This window comes from Pleuronectes platessa, chromosome 21, assembly GCF_947347685.1.
Source record: "Pleuronectes platessa chromosome 21, fPlePla1.1, whole genome shotgun sequence".
Lineage (NCBI taxonomy): Eukaryota > Metazoa > Chordata > Actinopteri > Pleuronectiformes > Pleuronectidae > Pleuronectes > Pleuronectes platessa.
Genome location: NC_070646.1, coordinates 3593302 through 3610740, shown reverse-complemented (window position 1 = coordinate 3610740; position 17439 = coordinate 3593302). Strand labels below are relative to the sequence as shown.

General features: G+C 47.3%; 1 protein-coding gene across 1 annotated transcript in view; it reads left to right on the top strand.

Annotated features, from left to right (window-relative positions):
* The window catches only part of tanc2b (tetratricopeptide repeat, ankyrin repeat and coiled-coil containing 2b), a 107993-nt gene that overhangs the window by 59829 nt on the left and 30725 nt on the right, over positions 1 to 17439 (top strand). Inside the window, exons 5-8 of the mRNA XM_053413451.1 lie at positions 3364 to 3480; positions 10395 to 10549; positions 15263 to 15446; positions 16014 to 16262. Of these exons, the coding sequence (XP_053269426.1) occupies positions 3364 to 3480; positions 10395 to 10549; positions 15263 to 15446; positions 16014 to 16262 (705 nt within the window). The remainder of the gene's footprint in view (positions 1 to 3363; positions 3481 to 10394; positions 10550 to 15262; positions 15447 to 16013; positions 16263 to 17439) is intronic.

Sequence of the window (17439 nt, the reverse complement as noted above, 5' to 3'; positions counted from 1 at the left end):
ACTGTGGCATCTGTGCTGGCTCCTTTCCTAGATGTGGTCGATTACCAGAGTCCTCTCCAGACCACACACACACACGCACATAGAGTATTAACACTATTTCTGTGCTGTGTGTGTGTGTCACGTGCACACATCTACTTCACATGCATGCACGCAGCTCCGATACAGAACTCTCTGGCCCTTGCCAAGTGGAGTTTGTTGTTGTTTGTTTGACTGAGTGTTATGTGAGTGAGCAGAACGTCTCAAATCTTGACAACAGATTTCTGTGTTTTGTTGGAAACACAAAGAAAGACAAGGAAACAAAGAACAAGTTGTGTTTTAGAGTCGATCTGGATCCAGGAAATCTTTTGGTTGGAAAACATTGCAATGTGGGGCGCTGCAAAAATACCTGGTGCTTGCATCACATTATTAGTCAGTGTATCATCTCTTTCAGCCACAGGAATGGTTTGTCTCTAGGGATGAAATTGTCACTTGGTCTGTTGGTACTTTGACTGAAGGACATTCGTACCATCAGCGGGAATGTTTTAAAAACGTTAGTCCAGCACCGACATCAGGTCAAAGTTTCATGTTGTCAAATATGTTTTATGAGCAAGTGCCGGCAAAACTAAGCTCACCAACGCTCCAGGCCGACATGCTACACAAGGACAATTCCAACATTATAAACATCAGCATGTTAGCATGTTTGCTTGTGAGTCTAAGCATGACGGTGCAGTACAGCCTCACTGAGCAGCTGGCACATCTGTATCAGACAATTCATAATATAACTGATAAAGTTTATTTCATAACAGAAGTAAAACCATAAAATTCAAATCTAGACAAGGACATTAGCCAGACGCTTTCAGAAAGATAGAAGTTTTAACGTTGTGTGTCTGAGTCTTGTCGACACAAAGCGGTGCCAAGGGCGACTCTAGTTGTCGAGCGCAGTCATTGTTCAAGTAGTAAATGATACTTGCGCCCGTCTGAGCAGCCATGAAAATGAGCTGCTGTCCTGATCATTGTTGTGTTGCGTTGCTGTGTCTTTAAGCAGTGGGAAGCAATTTCACTTTTGCCAAACAGAAACCAGATGAAGGTGAAGTCAGTGGTGCATTGTTTTCAGGTGCATGAGATAACACACGCACCCATAGGCAGGTGCAGAGCTGCTATTATAACAACAAGCTGAGGGGTAAACACACCAGGGGGTATTTAGGAGAAGGGGGGGGGGGGGGAGGGGAAGGGGAAGGGGGGGGTGCTCCAATTCCTTAGTTCCATGTTTTACCCAAAACACACACATGATTAATTACAACACCAGGAGTCTGATCCATGCACCTGCAGCAGTTAAACTAACACAAATGGATTTGGGACACGCCCTAAACGCACTCGCTCCATGTTCCTCAGACCGAGAGCTGAGATCATTAAAACACAGCCCGTGGTCCTGTGCAGATAAAAAAAATGAAGGATTACATGTTCCCCTATGGGTGGAGATGTTCTATCACTGACATATGTTCAAAACCCATTGAATTAGTGAAAGTAATTGAAAGTTCAAACATTTTTAGGGTTTTAAATCACATTACCGCTGGCGTAGAATGAACAGATGAACACAGATCAGCCACAACATCAAAAACACTCAAGTTGTTTTTTATTCATAAAGCAAAAAAATCTGTACAGCTGCAGTTTGGTCTGATCTAACCAAAGTCTCTCTGATAAACTAAGACACACAGTGTATAGACCGAGGGGTAACTACACATTACACACACACACACACACACACACACAATATACAAGCAGTAGTTGTAACACGGATCTTAAGCAGCCTGTGCTTGTTCTCTAGTCGTTGTTGCTCGAACACATGTTTCAGCTGCTCCTCCTGCTCCTCCTGCTCCTCCTGCTCCTGCACCTTGTTGCTGCAGCCGATAGCTTTGGACATGTGCACTCACCCGCGGTATGAATGGTTAACACTTTGCAGCATATAGTGCATAATCGAGTTTAAACCCTAATTCAACCAGATTAGTCCATTATGGAGAAATTATGCTGAGCTCCTGCTCGTCCCACATCCTCCGCAGTACAAACGAGAAAAAAAGATTAGATAAAAGAAACTAGTCTCGCGTTTAATTCAAACACAATCTGTGATTTTTACAATAAGAAAACCTGCAGGATTACACTGAACGGATGTTTGCACATTGTCGGCTAGAAGACTCCTGTCACTTTCCTGCTGCTGCTGCCACACTGCTCGCACTCTCCATATGCAGACTATAAGCTGGCGTGGGAAACAGTGCTGTGAATCCCTGTGCCGTGCCCGAGAACCCAGAAAAAGATCGTGTCACAACCAGCACCCACGGCTCCTTCCCTCCCTCCCTCCCTCGCTGTGAACTTGGTGGTGAAGGGGCTCGTTTGATGTCTCAGACTTTGCGCTCGACTCGGGGCGTGAGGACATTCCCAAAACGGATCTCATTTGCATCCTCGGTGTGATCGTGACATTGGAGGAGCAGACACAGCGGGCGTTTTCTCTGCAGAGATGTTCTCGATGCCTCTTTCACCTTCCGGACATCGATCCCGACACCTGGTGCCGATCTGATGCCAGTGCATTTACCTGAAGGTTACTGAAATCCTATGTGGAAGTGATCAGTATTATTGTGGCAAGACCTGGCTCATGTTAAACCCCGTCGAAAAACAAAAATATACAAAGAATGAATGTCATAGAACTTGTTTTGTTATCTTTAGAAACAGAATTAACTGTAAAAGAGCACAAATAGATAGAGTTTGTCAGTTACCTCTCTTCTTAGTCAAAGGGGGTGTCTTAGTCGGATTTATCACATAGTTTGAACGATTGGTTTCCTTTTTTCCTTTTGGCCTTGGTGAAGTCTTTGTGCTCTTTTCTAATGTGATGATTCATAAAATGCTTCATGAGATTCAGCAATGCTTGAGCCACAAAGAAGTGGCAAAGAAGAAGAACATGTCAGTTTAATCTTGGTTAAACTAATTTACTATGAAGACGTGGTATTGGTTTGGTCCGACACTGGAATCGGAACATCTCTAACTCTCTGCACTCCATCTTCACAGTTTTCTGAAACTATATTTTCAGTTGGTGCATTGAGCTTCTTCTGGTTTAGAGGTTTCTCTTTAGCTCAGTACCCGACTTGCCACTGTGCTTGTCTGCTCCTGCTTTAGCTCTATTTGACCCCAGACGAATACAAACCTGCCTCAGAGAGCTGTCTTCATTTTATCAGTGTGCTGCTTCAAGTTCATACTCACTGTCTTCCTCCTTCTCTGTCCCTGTCCCTGTCACTCCTCTCTTTCTTCCATCTCCCTGATCTGTGTGTGTCTGTGTGTGTGTGTGTGTGCATGTTGTCTCCCTCTCTATATGTGTGTGTGTATGCTTTCTGCTCCCAGCCCCTCTGCGGAAAGCAAAGTTTGTGGAGAGCCCGCGCATTCCTCAATCAGAGCTTGGCTCCCCTACACACACCTGCTCCACTGCCAAGAATCCAGACCTGGACACATTCTGCCCTGGTAAGTTTTTGGCCGGCTCATCCCTCATTCCGCTGTGTTGCCTTTCTGCATGTCGGTTCCTCGCTGGCCGGTTCCTGTCAGAGAGAGAGAGAGGGAGAGAGAAAGAGAGAGAGAGAGAGAGAGAGAGAGAAACACACACATACACAGACAGCGATGAGGATCATTTATCGGTTTGGACAGTTATGGTGCAGGCTGCTGTGAAGATGAAAACATTGCTAAGGTCATTAAAGGAGTAGCTGGTTCCCACTGTGTCCACCATCATGTCCTCCTCCCTCTCCCTCGCTCTACTCCTCCCCCTCTGCCTCCTCACTCCTCTCAGCTCCTCGGCAGCAGAGCTTGTTTTAGGTGGCGCTCTCGTTCTCGGTGCACAGTCGGGCGGTTGCTCTGTAATCCCGCGGACAGTCCAGATTTCCCCCGCCCACCCCCCCTTTCTATCCGCCCCTGTCCAGCAGCCCCTCCTCTCACCGGATGGGAGGACAGTAACACGGGTCACTCGAGGATAGCGCTCTGCTGAGATTTGGTTCTGGTATATCTGCCCCTCTCATCTTGCCTCTCCTCTTCCTGTTGCTGCTGAGAAATGCTTCCTGACCCGGCTCGTTGGCTGGACCCCCGGTGTCCCACGTCTCCTCAGCCCTCGAGGTGGACGAAGACTTGAGGGAAACAGGGATGGGATGTTAGGGCTTAAGTGTGGTAACTTAGAAGGGATATGGTTGACAGGGTGCTACCAGCTTTCTCCATCTGTCAGCCTCTTCTGCAGAGTCTCTGCTCAATGGGAGCTCTAAGCAGGTGATCTGTATTAGAGTGTATAGTAGATAAGTCTAAATACTTTGTAGCACCGGGAGATCAAACCTTGAGCTATAGCACCTGGATTTACATGCATGTCGGAAATCTCACAGGATGGAAAAAAAACTGTCGCTTTCTTTCGCGTCACTCCCGTGAAGCCGACTTTGGAATAATCTACCGGTTTGCGCCGAGCGGCTTTAAGCTGCTGCAGATGTGACATTTCGGGGGTGGGAGTGGTAATCTCTGCTGCACACGGAGGAGGCAGCACAACAGATGATCACAAACAGGAGCCCGCTGTCTGCACCAGGAGGGCCGGGGACAAGGAGAGAGGGAGAGAGTTCTGAGGCGTGACGTCTCACACCTCCCAGGTGGACAGATGGACATCTTAGCTCTTAACAAGGACTCGCTGGCACCGGTCGCAGCGGGGGGGCGGTGACGTAGACATCCGAGGCCTGCTCTCTGCTGCCAGGAAGGAAGTCAGGTATCAGCTGATCGTTACGAGACCACAAAGAGATTTTGCGGGGTCGTAAATATGGTTTGTGAATAATTTGTGAGGTTCGCTTGTACAAGCCGCCTCCAGCCGTCCTCCGTCCATTATGGAGTGAAAGCTTTTCTAATGATGTTAGAGCTCAACCTCTTTAACAGCGAGTAGCGGGACTATAGGTGTGGATACTGATCCTGAGTCCTGCTGGGTGCTTTTATACCGGAGACATCAGTAAGTGTTGTTTTGTAGATAAGAAAAACCGTGCACATGAGGAATGTGATATTCACTCCTCTTATCTCTTGAATCAGCTTCCCACCCCCTCGATGTGTCTGCCAGTGCACACGTTCAATATCTGCTCATTGTTATTCATATCTGTTATTACACCTGAAGCTATGGAACGAGTGTGAATCTACGTATTTACACCTTTTGATCAGAAGGATTCCTCACGTCTGCATCTTGGCTTCTGTGTGGACTGAGCTAGAACTCCCAGTTGAACCAGTAGCCGCCGCATGGTTCATCTTCACCTGCAGCTCCGGGCCCCTGTTGATGCTAATCTCCTGTCCCCCCCCCCCCCCTACCCCCCAGCCCCCCGTGCAGCACACATGCTTCCCTTCTCTCTCGGCTGCACGAGGGCAGACCTGTGGATGGTCCGGGGGTATGAGCGGATGCGCCACCACAGAAACACATTCCGAGCTGCGCGCAAAGATAGTTGCCATGGCGACCATCTGTCTCCTTCGCAGCTCAGGAATCCAATAGAGAGGAGTGTGTGTGTCTGTGTCTGTGTGTGTGTGTGTGTGCGTGTGTGTGTGTGTGTGTGTCAGAGAAATAGAAAAATAAGATAATTTCTTTCATATTCAAAATGTGCTCATTAAGGATTTCACGGTGTCACTGTGATGAGAGAGGATGCCCCCCCCCCCCCCTCGGGTCGAGTGTCTCAGTGCTCGTGAGGCTTTGAAGCCGCGTCTTCGTGTTTGTCGTGTCGGTGGCGTTAGTGAGAGGACGTGTGCGTTTGATTGCCATCATGTGCATTCAAAGAACCAAAAATAAACCTGATACACACAAAGAAATCAATACAAAAGCATTCTGGTGATGTCCTGTGTGTTTCCCCTTTGATAGTCACTCATTAGTGTTCGGTTACATTCAGAGGAAGGTGTAAAAAAAACAGGATGTAGATGAAATGGTCTTTATTATCGTCCTCCAATCAAACGTTTCGATTCTGTTTTTATTCTGACAGCTATTTGACAGTGTAGTTGACAACAGCATTGTGTGTTTGATTGTGTTATAGGTTTGATTTGTGAGTGTGACAGTTTCAGGATGCACAAAGGGGACGGGCTATGTTTAGCTGGAGGGGGGGGGGGGGGAGGGACTGTGGGCTTCAGCGTCCAGATTCAGGATTTAGCTTCCACATGAGGAGAAACGCAACAAACCAGAAGAAGAAAAGGGCAACGGAGGGAAACAGGAAGTGAGAGCGACAGGTATAGACAAAGAGACGGGTGAGAGGGACGAGGACAAACACTCACACCGAGACAGAGAGAGACAGACAGACAGACAGACAGACAGAGAGACAGACAGACAGACAGACAGACAGACAGACAGACAGACAGACAGACAGACAGACAGACAGAGAGAGCTTGATCAGAGTCACAACCACAAACCCCCCAAAGGAGCATTTGACTAATCAGTGCTAATGTATTCACCGCTTACTACTGCCAGTCTGTCAATTGGGAGGCCTTCACTGCCTCCATGTCCAGACACACACACACACACACACACACACACACACACACACACACACACACACACGTACACACACACGCACACACACAGGGTTCAATGAGGAGACGTTTTGCTTTTCCGCTCCCCTGTGATATTAGATGTAGGTGCAGCATCCATCTGCTTCCATCTACCTTCAGCTTCTCCATGCCCCCCCCCCCACACCCTCTGGGAGCCTGTGACCTTGGGGCCCTTCGTTAACGTATGCAGCTCTGTGTTAAGTGTGTCCAGCTGCATTACTGAGCAGCCATATCCATCTCATCACAGCTCATATACGTAATTAGCCGATTTGGACCTAATATGCTGTGATTAGCTCATTATTGGTGGCTTGCTGTGTGTGTGTGTGTGTGTGTGTGTGGGTGTGGGGGTGTGGGTGTTGTCACAAACTGGCTCAACATATGTGACAAGGAGGGGAGACGAGTCAGGATTGAAAGTGCTAAATGAAAAGGTTTTATTATAACTTGAACAATTATATGTACAAAAAGCATGAGGTGTGGAGAGTAGTGGCATCAGTGGTGAATGTAGTGTATGGATGAGTGAGATGTGTGTGCTCCTGTTGAGTGTACAAGGAAGACGCCAAAAAGAACCAAGAACCAAGAACCTGTAGCGGCGTGGAGCCTAGGAGAGAGAGAGAGACAATGAGACCAGGCTGGCTTATATCACCTTGGGTAGAGGCCTAGCCAGGTGTGAGCACCTTGCCCTAACGACCCTCCCTTTCTGCCAACTCCTGCAGGAAGTAATCAGCTGCATGATGCTAGCAGTAAAGGGAGGGGTCGTCACACCCCCCTCCATAAGAACGAGGTTCCACCTCGTGTTATACATCAAATAAGTGTCAATATGTTCCAATCTGTCATGGTTCATACGTTACCGATAACTGACAGTCAGTACTGCACTCCCCCCAGGCTGCATCCTCCAGCACATCCCTCCATCCTCACCAACCCAGCAGCCTTGGTACCAAAGGAGCATTTTAAGGGAATGAAGAGCCGAGAGATGAGCAGAGGAGAACATGGAAATGAGAGACAGCATGAATAAATAGACTAAGGGTCCACAGGTGCCCGAGACAGGGCATCTGCCATTACATTGTCAGTCCCCTTAATGTGTCGGATGTCTAGGTTATATGGCTGCAGGAACAGCGCCCACCTCATTAGCCTCTGATTAGGATTTGGCAGTGACTTCAAGAAGGTGAGGGGGTTATGGTCAGTGAAGACAGTCAGCGGAGATAACCCTGAGCCGACATAGACATCAAAATGCTGCAGAGCCCAAACAAGTTACAAACCTTGACTGAGACACGCAGAAAACCCAAACCTGAGGTAACAGGTGAACAGGAGCCTCCCCCCTTTACTGATATTAACTACAACCATTAAAACTAGCTAACTAACTTATCCTAGTCTTCGTGCAGTTAATGGTGGGGGGTACTTATGCACGCGAAACCAGTGGTGAGAAGAAGGCCACCAGAGGACTGGCAACCCTCTCCCAACCCTAGAGGTGCTCCCGAGCTAATAGCTCTACCCACCTTCGCCGCCACCTAAAGTGATCACCACGAGTCCCCTAGAGGAACCCGCTACCAAACCTAACAGGGGGTAGAAACTCCTGCTCCAACAGATACCAACATACCCCAGATAGGGCTAAACGCAAAGCCCCAGTCAAATCCAATCACCTTCACCACAAACAGAAATGGACCAAATACCTCTCCTTAATTTCCTACAAGAAATAACCAGCACTGACAACAACCTGACATTTCCCCTCCCAGAACAGTTGATGACTAACCAACGCACAGTCAGCTATGTCCAACAACAAGTAGTGTACACTCCAACAAAGCAAACCAAAAACCATTGTCTGCAAGAGGAGGAAGCACACACCAACCTAAACCGGGCCAATTTACCAGTACAGACCAAATTTAAGCTATTTTAATCCTAATACTGAATCCCGGACGAGCCCCCACTTGTCACAAACTGGCTCAACATATGTGACAAGGAGGGGAGACGAGTCAGGATTGAAAGTGCTAAATGAAAAGGTTTTATTATAACTTGAACAATTATATGTACAAAAAGCATGAGGTGTGGAGAGTAGTGGCATCAGTGGTGAATGTAGTGTATGGATGAGTGAGATGTGTGTGCTCCTGTTGAGTGTACAAGGAAGACGCCAAAAAGAACCAAGAACCAAGAACCTGTAGCGGCGTGGAGCCTAGGAGAGAGAGAGAGACAATGAGACCAGGCTGGCTTATATCACCTTGGGTAGAGGCCTAGCCAGGTGTGAGCACCTTGCCCTAACGACCCTCCCTTTCTGCCAACTCCTGCAGGAAGTAATCAGCTGCATGATGCTAGCAGTAAAGGGAGGGGTCGTCACAGTGTTTAGAGGAACAGCAACATGTCATCTCCATTTGCTTCAAAGCTTCCTCGGAAAACTCCCCGTCTTGCTCGTGGAGTAAATGGAACCAGGACCCTGACTGGCCTGGCTGTCCGTCCACCGGCGAGGGGGGGGGGGGCGAGCTTCAGATCGCCCACCTGTCTGCAGGTTCCCCTGAGCATGTGAGAGTGAGAGGCCCACAGCTCTCCAGACGAGCTGTCTGTCCTCAGGGGGGTGGAGCTGTGGCCCGGGCCTGTCTATTGGTCGTCAGTCAGGATTCAGCAGCAGCTACCTGTCAGTCCGGTCCAACCTGTCCTGCAGGAAACCCAGCGAGGAGAGGAGGAGGAGGAGCAGAGAGCGGTTAGCCCGGCTGCTAGCCGTCTCCTGGCCACGGCTTATTTAAACAAGCAGCCATCTCGTCCTGTCGCCGTCAACGTCCTCAACGTCGAGGCCGATTCAGCGGCTGATACGATCCAATTACAGCTGTTTGTGTTTCTCCTTCTACGACCAGGGAGAGTAATTAGAGTGATACTAGTGAATAAAGGGAAATTGAATTGAATTTGATATAGTCAGGACCTCGGGGGGGTTGGGGGGGGGGGGGGGGGGGCCACGGCCAGGTGTTATTGGAAAAACACGACACCACAGGCGACGGCTTGTTGTGGGTTGGGCAGTAGCCTGGTAACACGGAAAATAGAGATTAGTTTGTGTAGGGATTTTTTTAGTTTTGGGTTAGGGTTCATTATTTGCAACTGAAATACCACAGCTCCATGAGCGTGTGTTTGCTTGTGTGTGTCTGTGTGTGTGTGTGTGTTTTGATCATCTGATCATCACGCAGGCTCACCCTGGTGTTGTCTTTTCTCTCCTTAGTGCTCTCAGTCCTCTGTAAACAGGATAAGGAGGATAAGGAGGTGGATACACACCCACTTTGAAAAGTCACACGCTGTTGCTCTCTCACTCTCCCTCCCTCCCTCCCTCCCTCACACACACACACACACACACATCCAGGTGAAGGGCGTATCTCATTACACAGGGTGCAGTGGTGACGGGTGGTGCGGAAGGAGTAGCCGTCAGTGTTGATATGGCTTCTGCTCGTCGGCGTGGAGAGAGGGGGCTTTTGTAAACAGTTTGAACGGATTATCGAGGCGGTGGCTGAAGGGATTTTGGACTTTATGTAAGCAGACGCCTGGAAAAAAAACACACCAAAAGGTCCAGCTGTTGAGGAATGAGTGTTTAATGCACAGCTCTGAGCTCCAGCACAACTCAGGTAGGGTGTTTTTCATTTCCTGAGCGCAGGTGCTGTGTAGCCTCTGTCCAGGTCCGCTGTGAAAGGAAGAGCAGTGGAAAACCTGTGTGCTTCTAGAAAGAGAGAATTAAGTGGTGGTTTTTTATGGCCGTGTGAAAAATGTCCAAAAAAAGCTGCTGCTGTGCTCCTGCCCACCACTGACACATATTCTCTCTCTCTCTCTCTCTCTTCATCTCTCTCTTCCACCTCCTCCTCCTTCCTCCTCCCATCGCTGTGCCTCTGCAGGGGAGTCAAGCCGGGAGCTGGGCCCCCCTCCGTCGGTGGACGAGGCAGCCAACACATTGATGACGCGCCTGGGTTTCCTTCTGGGAGACAAAGCGAACGAGGGGCCAGCCGGCACCCAGTACAGCATGGAGGAACCCGAGGCGAGACAGGTAATGGTTCCCACTAATCAATTAGAAATCTTTTCCAGGAGCCTGGGGGTAAAAAAAAAGGAGACTTGTGGTTGGACTGGTGTCAAAAATCAATCAATCAACCTAAACGCTATCGATGTGCTTTATCATAAGTGAGGTTTTGAGTGGGGAACTTGAACAAAAGCCCAATTGTCTGTTTTGATCCGTTTTGACATTTATCTCTGTCACATCCTTGTTTGCACTCGTTTTGAAAGTCAGGAAAAACCAGATCTTCTCAGACTAGGTTCATTCCTGCCTTTCCATAAAACAGCACATATCTGTAACTATAGATTTCTGTCCGACAGATGTTGACTTGCAGCAGGTTTGATCTTAAAGCTTCCCTCCTGCACCCGAACCCTTTCTATTTACCAGTTGTGCAACAAGCAGCTCTCGGCACAAGGTTCCTGCTTGAAGCCCTGTAGCAGATCCCCTCGTTTCTCCACCTAAACCTGATTTGACGGGTGTGAGTTTCCCTGAACTGAGAGAGAAACACAGAGGGAGAGGGAGTAACGGGGAGGAGGGAGAGGGGGGAAAGAGGGGGGGAGGGGGGCGAAACTGTTGCATAAAGTATTTGGATCAGGCTCAGGTACGAGGTTGCCACTAAAGCGGTGTGGATAAGCGATTACAGGCTGATGGTTTCTGCCTGTGCTCCATGTGAGCGCTGCAGTGGGGGGGTGTAAATTGAGAGAGGTTTTATTCAAGCGGCACTTTTTGGAGACGTGACTCACACTCGAGAGGCACCGCGTCGGATCGCTCACAAAGCACAAACGTATTATTAGTGGATATCTGCTCCGAATGCTGTTCTACACTCTGTCAATCTGTTTGACTCATTAAACAGCAAACATTACAAGAACAGCATCTGATGAGCAAACAGGAGAGAAGGCTTCTGTTGGTACTGTTGTCATTTGGACTTAATTTGAGAAACCTAAATCTAGTTTGTAGAATTAAACTGAATGTACATAATATATTTTTGGATACGTAACATCAAACAATTGAGTAGACAATACTCAAAATAGTTGAGCTGACATTTTAAATATTCAGATATATTTATATTAATATATCTACAACATAACAATTACACTTAATTGAGACCTCACTTAAAGGGGACATATTATGAAAATTCCACTTTTGTAGTGCTTCTACACGTTAATTTGGGTATCTGTCACGTCCCAAAAACTTTGGAAAAAAACACTTCCTGCGATTTGTTGTTGTTTCTCTACTTCAGAAACGATACACTAGAGTGCGTCGAATGGGATTATGACCGAAATAAACGTCAGAGTCACGCGAGCTAACCGGGATGGCTAGCGTTAGCTCTCGCAGCCAGGCTCACCGGGGGTGAGGGGGGCGGGGCACTCAAAACAGGTCAATCTGAGGTGGGCTGTTTTAGACAGGGTAAAAAGGTGCTGTTTTAAATGATGCTTGTGGTATTTTGACCAAAATATGTTACAGACATTTAATTAAGACCCCGAGGAACCATATTAACTCTGGTAAAATGGGCATAATATGTCCCCTTTAAAAATTATTCTTAGACAACTTAAAAGTTATGTCTCGATTTACATGAAGATATTTCTAGCAGCCATTTGGCCCAAAGAAATTAAGTAAATTCAACCAAACACTTTTAGTGGGTGTAATTTGGAGCATATATCTACATTGTGTTTTATACTGTAGGTAATCAAGAGTAAATATTTCAAAAAGGAACCACAGGTTGAGGGTTTAACATTATTTTTCACATCCTATCGTCGTGGTTAGATTCCTTCAGCAGCTGACGTGTGCAGGACCTCAGCAGCTGACGGAACAAGGTGACCTTAACTCGCAGACACGCTGCAGGTAATTGCCTCTCGTGCTCTCGTGCTCTCGCTCCCCGAATAGACGCAGCGTTCCCAGGTTCAATCCAATCCTCGCGTGGCGTTTAAGGTCAGGCCCGCACAAGACGAGGTTCATTAGCCCGCCGGATGGAGCTGCGCTGTCGCGTCAGGGCGCAGAGGTCTGAAGGTTTATCCATTCATGTGTGTGTCTGTGTGAGTGTGTGTGTGGGGGTGTTCGGTTGTGCGACCGGGTCAAGCTCCTGTAAACATGACACTCGAGCGAGTTGTTTCTCATTCTCTCAGTCAATCAGTTGGACACAGCAGAGGCTACAGGTCACGTGTCCTGATAGACAGCATGTTGATGATGTGTTTACAGATGTTGTGTGTGTGATCCTGTGGCTCAGGAGGAACAGAGGTGCACAATGCTGAACCCCATGATGGGTGAATGCAACGTTATGGTGGATAACATTGGGAAAGAGCTTTCTAACTACTGCCCATTAACACTTCTTCAAGGCCAGTGTTTGTGTTTTGTTTCTGACAGATCTGAGTGCTTATTACTGAGCTCTTAGTGAGTCATGTTGTGTTTCTAATATTCTACCGCTTCATGTTTGTAAATGGACGGAGCGAGACCCTCAGTCTGATTGTGTCCAGTGGCTGTAAATAAGATTTTAATAACACCTTCCTGACTGTGTCGATCAAAACCGAACATTATCGTAAACAAAAGGGAGAACGCACGGCTGAGCGGTAGTTTTTTGCAATTTGATGTCGATCCAAATAAAAAATCTGGATCTTTGGGGATTTGCTCGCAGTGCAGCTTTTGGGGATGACGATGGATCAGGCCTCCACTTTGTTTTGGACACTAGTGGATGGATCAGATATCTCTGGATAAATCCTGACGCCGATCCTCTGACTCTCTCTTCAGCTTCAGCTCCGGTCATTTGGTTCTAAGTGAAATGGGTCGAAAACTGACTCAATCGATCGCCATTAAATAAAGTGCTCAAAATTCAGATTTGCCCTCAATGGATTAACTGGAATAATCTCATGAAGGACTTTTTAATCCGTCCAAAACTTCGGCTCAAATCTGATGACAGGCCCATGAGCCGCAGCTTCTTTTTAGGGCTTTTTCTCAATGAAAACATCACAACCTGCTGAACACGTGGTTTCAATGTGAGCAAGCTTTACAGCCTCACTGAGCATGAACACAGTTTTCAACAGGGGCTTGTTATTTCACTGAGTTTCACCTGAGGATGTGGAGTCAAGTCGACCGACCACGTGTTTAATTGACGAGCCTCAGCCGCCCCAGCAGATAATTGACAGATCGATCGATCGATGAAACTGATGATGAGGTGCAGCCCTGCTCCTCACTGTAAACATGTGTGGGTGTGGCTATCAGCTCAGAGCGTCCTGTCAGTCATCCTCAAGAAACCAGACTGAATTTAAAATGTTTGTTTTCCGTCTTCACCCCAGTGTTGACCTCCTCTCTCTCTCTCTCTCTCTCTCTCTCTCTCTCTCTCTCTCTATCTATCTATCTATCTATCTATCTATCTATCTATCTATCTATCTATCTATCTATCTATCTATCTATCTATCTATCTATCTATCTATCTATCTATCTATCTATCTATCTATCTATCTATCTATCTATCTATCTCTCTCTTGAATAGACACCTCCTTGTGTTTCTGTTTTTCAAAGATTCGGCATTCCTTGTTTTTCTTGTGCTTCTGTATATCCCTGTGTGTGTGCGTGGTTCTTTGTGTTACCTGTGCCTTTTGTGTTTGTGAGTCCTCGCAGCAGCAGATTAGACACAGCGGAGTGTTTTTTATTTTGTTCCCCCCGTGGTCTCTCGTCTCCTCACCTGAACCGAAGCAGAAGAGGGTCACAGCAGGGGGGCCCGAACATTGCCGGGGCTGGAAAGGACACACAGGCACTTGCTTTTTTTTAGACTTAATTGTAGTCATGGCAGTCAAGAGGAAAACAGATGAAAATAGATCTGTCAGTGAGCGTAAGATCCTAGCATGTTATTTATTACCTCCGTTTTCACCCCAGTCCATTCTGCTGGTTTGTTTGTTATTGAGCAAGATTATGGAAAAACTACTGGAGGGATCACCGGGAAATATGGTGGCACTTTGTGGAAGGATGGCTCATGGGTCATGGAAGAAGCCACTAACAATTTCTGCAGAGCTGCGTCAGTTTTCCATTTGTGATGATGAAAATCGTGTGTTCAGGGAAATAATGATGAGATGTATGAGTGTGTGAAATTTGGCCCAGTTACTCCAGTTTGTTTTGAGGGTTGTCCCACACCTTCAGCAAACCTCCCCTCCCCACTACATTTACATGTCGTGCATCACATGTCTGATGTGTACACAACATCTGGTTTGTTCTGCCAACTCAGTTCTATTTGTCTAACACCAAATCACAACAAACATTATCTCATGGCACTTTATATAATAAGATCTTACAGGATTATAGAGAAACCCATCCGCAGTATAATTTGTAACATTAGCACACTGGATGTAGATGCTACAGGTGGTTTGGGTATTTAAACACACTGGATACTTGTATTTTTGTACTTGCTGTGTAGTATTGTCTGTTTTGTGAGGCAACTTCCCACAAAAATGCCACAAATCATTAGATATGATGATGATTACTGTGTTTTTGTGAGTGTGGGGGAGAGACGATCCTAAGAAGGACTTGACTCATGTGGTGAAGCAGCAGGGGGGGGGGCTGAGCTTCTGAAAGCTGCAATACTGAAATGACATTTTCCTTTGTTTCTGACTCAGACATTAGAAGTTCAGACATTGTTCTTTGCCACGTGTTCTCATCGAGCTCATTTAAAACCAAACGGAGCTCATGAAATGTGATTTATTTATTTTTATATCTGCGTCTCCGTTCCAGGGCCAGAACCAGAGGATCAGCCCCTGCTCCACCCTGACCAGCAGCACTGCCTCCCCCCCTGCAGGCAGCCCCTGCTCCACCCTCCCCCCCACCATGCCAGGCCAGGCCGGCGGCAGGGACTGTGCCTATGGCTCCGTCACCAGTCCCACCTCAACACTGGAGAGCAGGGACAGCGGGATTATCGGTGAGATTTGCTGGAAACGGATTTACAAATACATGTATAAAAGTATATAAAAGGATGTGATTGGTAGAAACACTTCCCTGCTGTGGTGGACACACTATAAATCCTAATAACGAGGCAGTGACATCATAAAACAAAATACAGGCAAATCTACAAAACACGTGATACCAGCTCCAAAGTCTGGGATCTGTGCAGAGATCAAAGCCTGTGACAGTCAGCAGGAACACGCCTGAGGTCACTGCTTGATTCTTTTAACCCCAAAGTGATTATATCTCACTGCCAGAGCCGTCCCGATTGGTCGATAAGTTCTAGCCAGGGCGTGGTTCACAGTGAGATTCGGTAAAATGAATGAAAACGAAGCCTCACTTCCTTCCTCTCTGTCTTGAGTTTCCAGTCAGACTGTGATAACCTGTCATGTAGACATCAGCTGGGTCATTCCTGGACTGTTAGTATAAAACACTATATCAGGACTTGTGTCACTCAATGTCTCCTGGCAGCAGCTAGGGCCTTGATGATGCAAACATCCCATCAACAAGCCGCAGGTTGATTGTGTCTCTCCTTCTGTTGCAGCCACTCTGACCAGCTACTCCGAGAACGTGGAGCGAGGCGGCAAATACGGCGAGGGCTCCCGGGCCAACCTCAAGCTGTGGCAGTCCCAGAAATCAGGCATGGACTCGTTCCTGTACAGGGTGGATGAGAACATGACCGCCTCCACTTACAGCCTCAACAAAATCCCCGAGCGCAGCCTGGAGAGCATGTCCTCCCACTCCGCCCACTCCATCCCTCTGTACCTCATGCCCCGCCCTAACTCTGTGGCAGGTGAGTCCCTTCCTCCTTCCCCTTCCCCCCCCTCTCTCTCTCTCCCTGTGAAAGGCAGCAGTTACCTAGCGGTGCATGAGCATGCGGTAAATATTCTGCCATGACGGAGAGCTGTCTGTGGCAAAATTGGATTGAACTGCTGGTTTTCAGTCCTCGTGCTCCCTCTTCACTCCTGTCGAGCTTTCTCTCCTCGCCTGTTTTCTGCCGAGGTGAACTGTGACCCCCTCCCTTTGAATTCCTCCATGTCCGACTGTGTGGTTCCCAAACCCTGCAATGAAACCCTGTTGAAAAGAGAAGAATATATCTGTGGTTTGGAGGAGCAACTTCACACAAGGGTCAAACTTTAAACGGGGAGAACTCCACGATTTTATTTGTTAGACTAGAAGGCTTTCAACTGTGGTTATTCAGATGTGGTGTCATTCTGAGGGCTGAGTACCGAGGTGGGACACGGCTTAAACCCCTCCTCTTTACAGTCACTACATTCCTAGCTCGTTTCTCATTGGCTATAAGTAGTGTGGTAACAATCTAGATTTTTAATATACAAAACTCACATAATTGTATATATCAACGGGACTAGTGCAGTCTTCAGGAGGCCAACATTTATTTACCGGATATAAAAATATGCTTCAGATCACATTACTCCTGGAAATCTGTGATAAATCAACTTTAACTTCCACAAATCTGAGCCTGGCCTTTTGAAAGAGCTGCATTATGGTTCAATTTTATAAAAAATCTAAATAAATGTTTATTCAGTGAGGAAATAGCTAAGTTGGATTTTTTGGGGTTGCTGCAAATCCGCAGTGGTATTTAGTTCTCTAAACCCTCATGCCTCTCGTGTGGCGTGAAACCAGAGAGCAGCTTCAGCAGAACGCACTGGGAGAATATCGCATAAGGAAAGCTTCAATTTGTGTTGCTGACTGGGGTCTTATTGATGTGTGTTATTGTCGACCGCAGCTGCTTCAGAAAAGCTCCCAAAAGTAGCAGTAAATTTATCAGGAGAAATGCAAGTTCCATAACGCCGGGGGGCGCCCTAATGGGCCTGATTGTGTTATTGTTCCCATCATCAGACGATGAGCTCTACTCTGCACTTCTCTCACTCCCACTGGAGAAAAAAGTGTGTGTGTGTGTGCACGACTGCATGTAGCGCGGACACACACGTCTGCATTTCACTAAACAC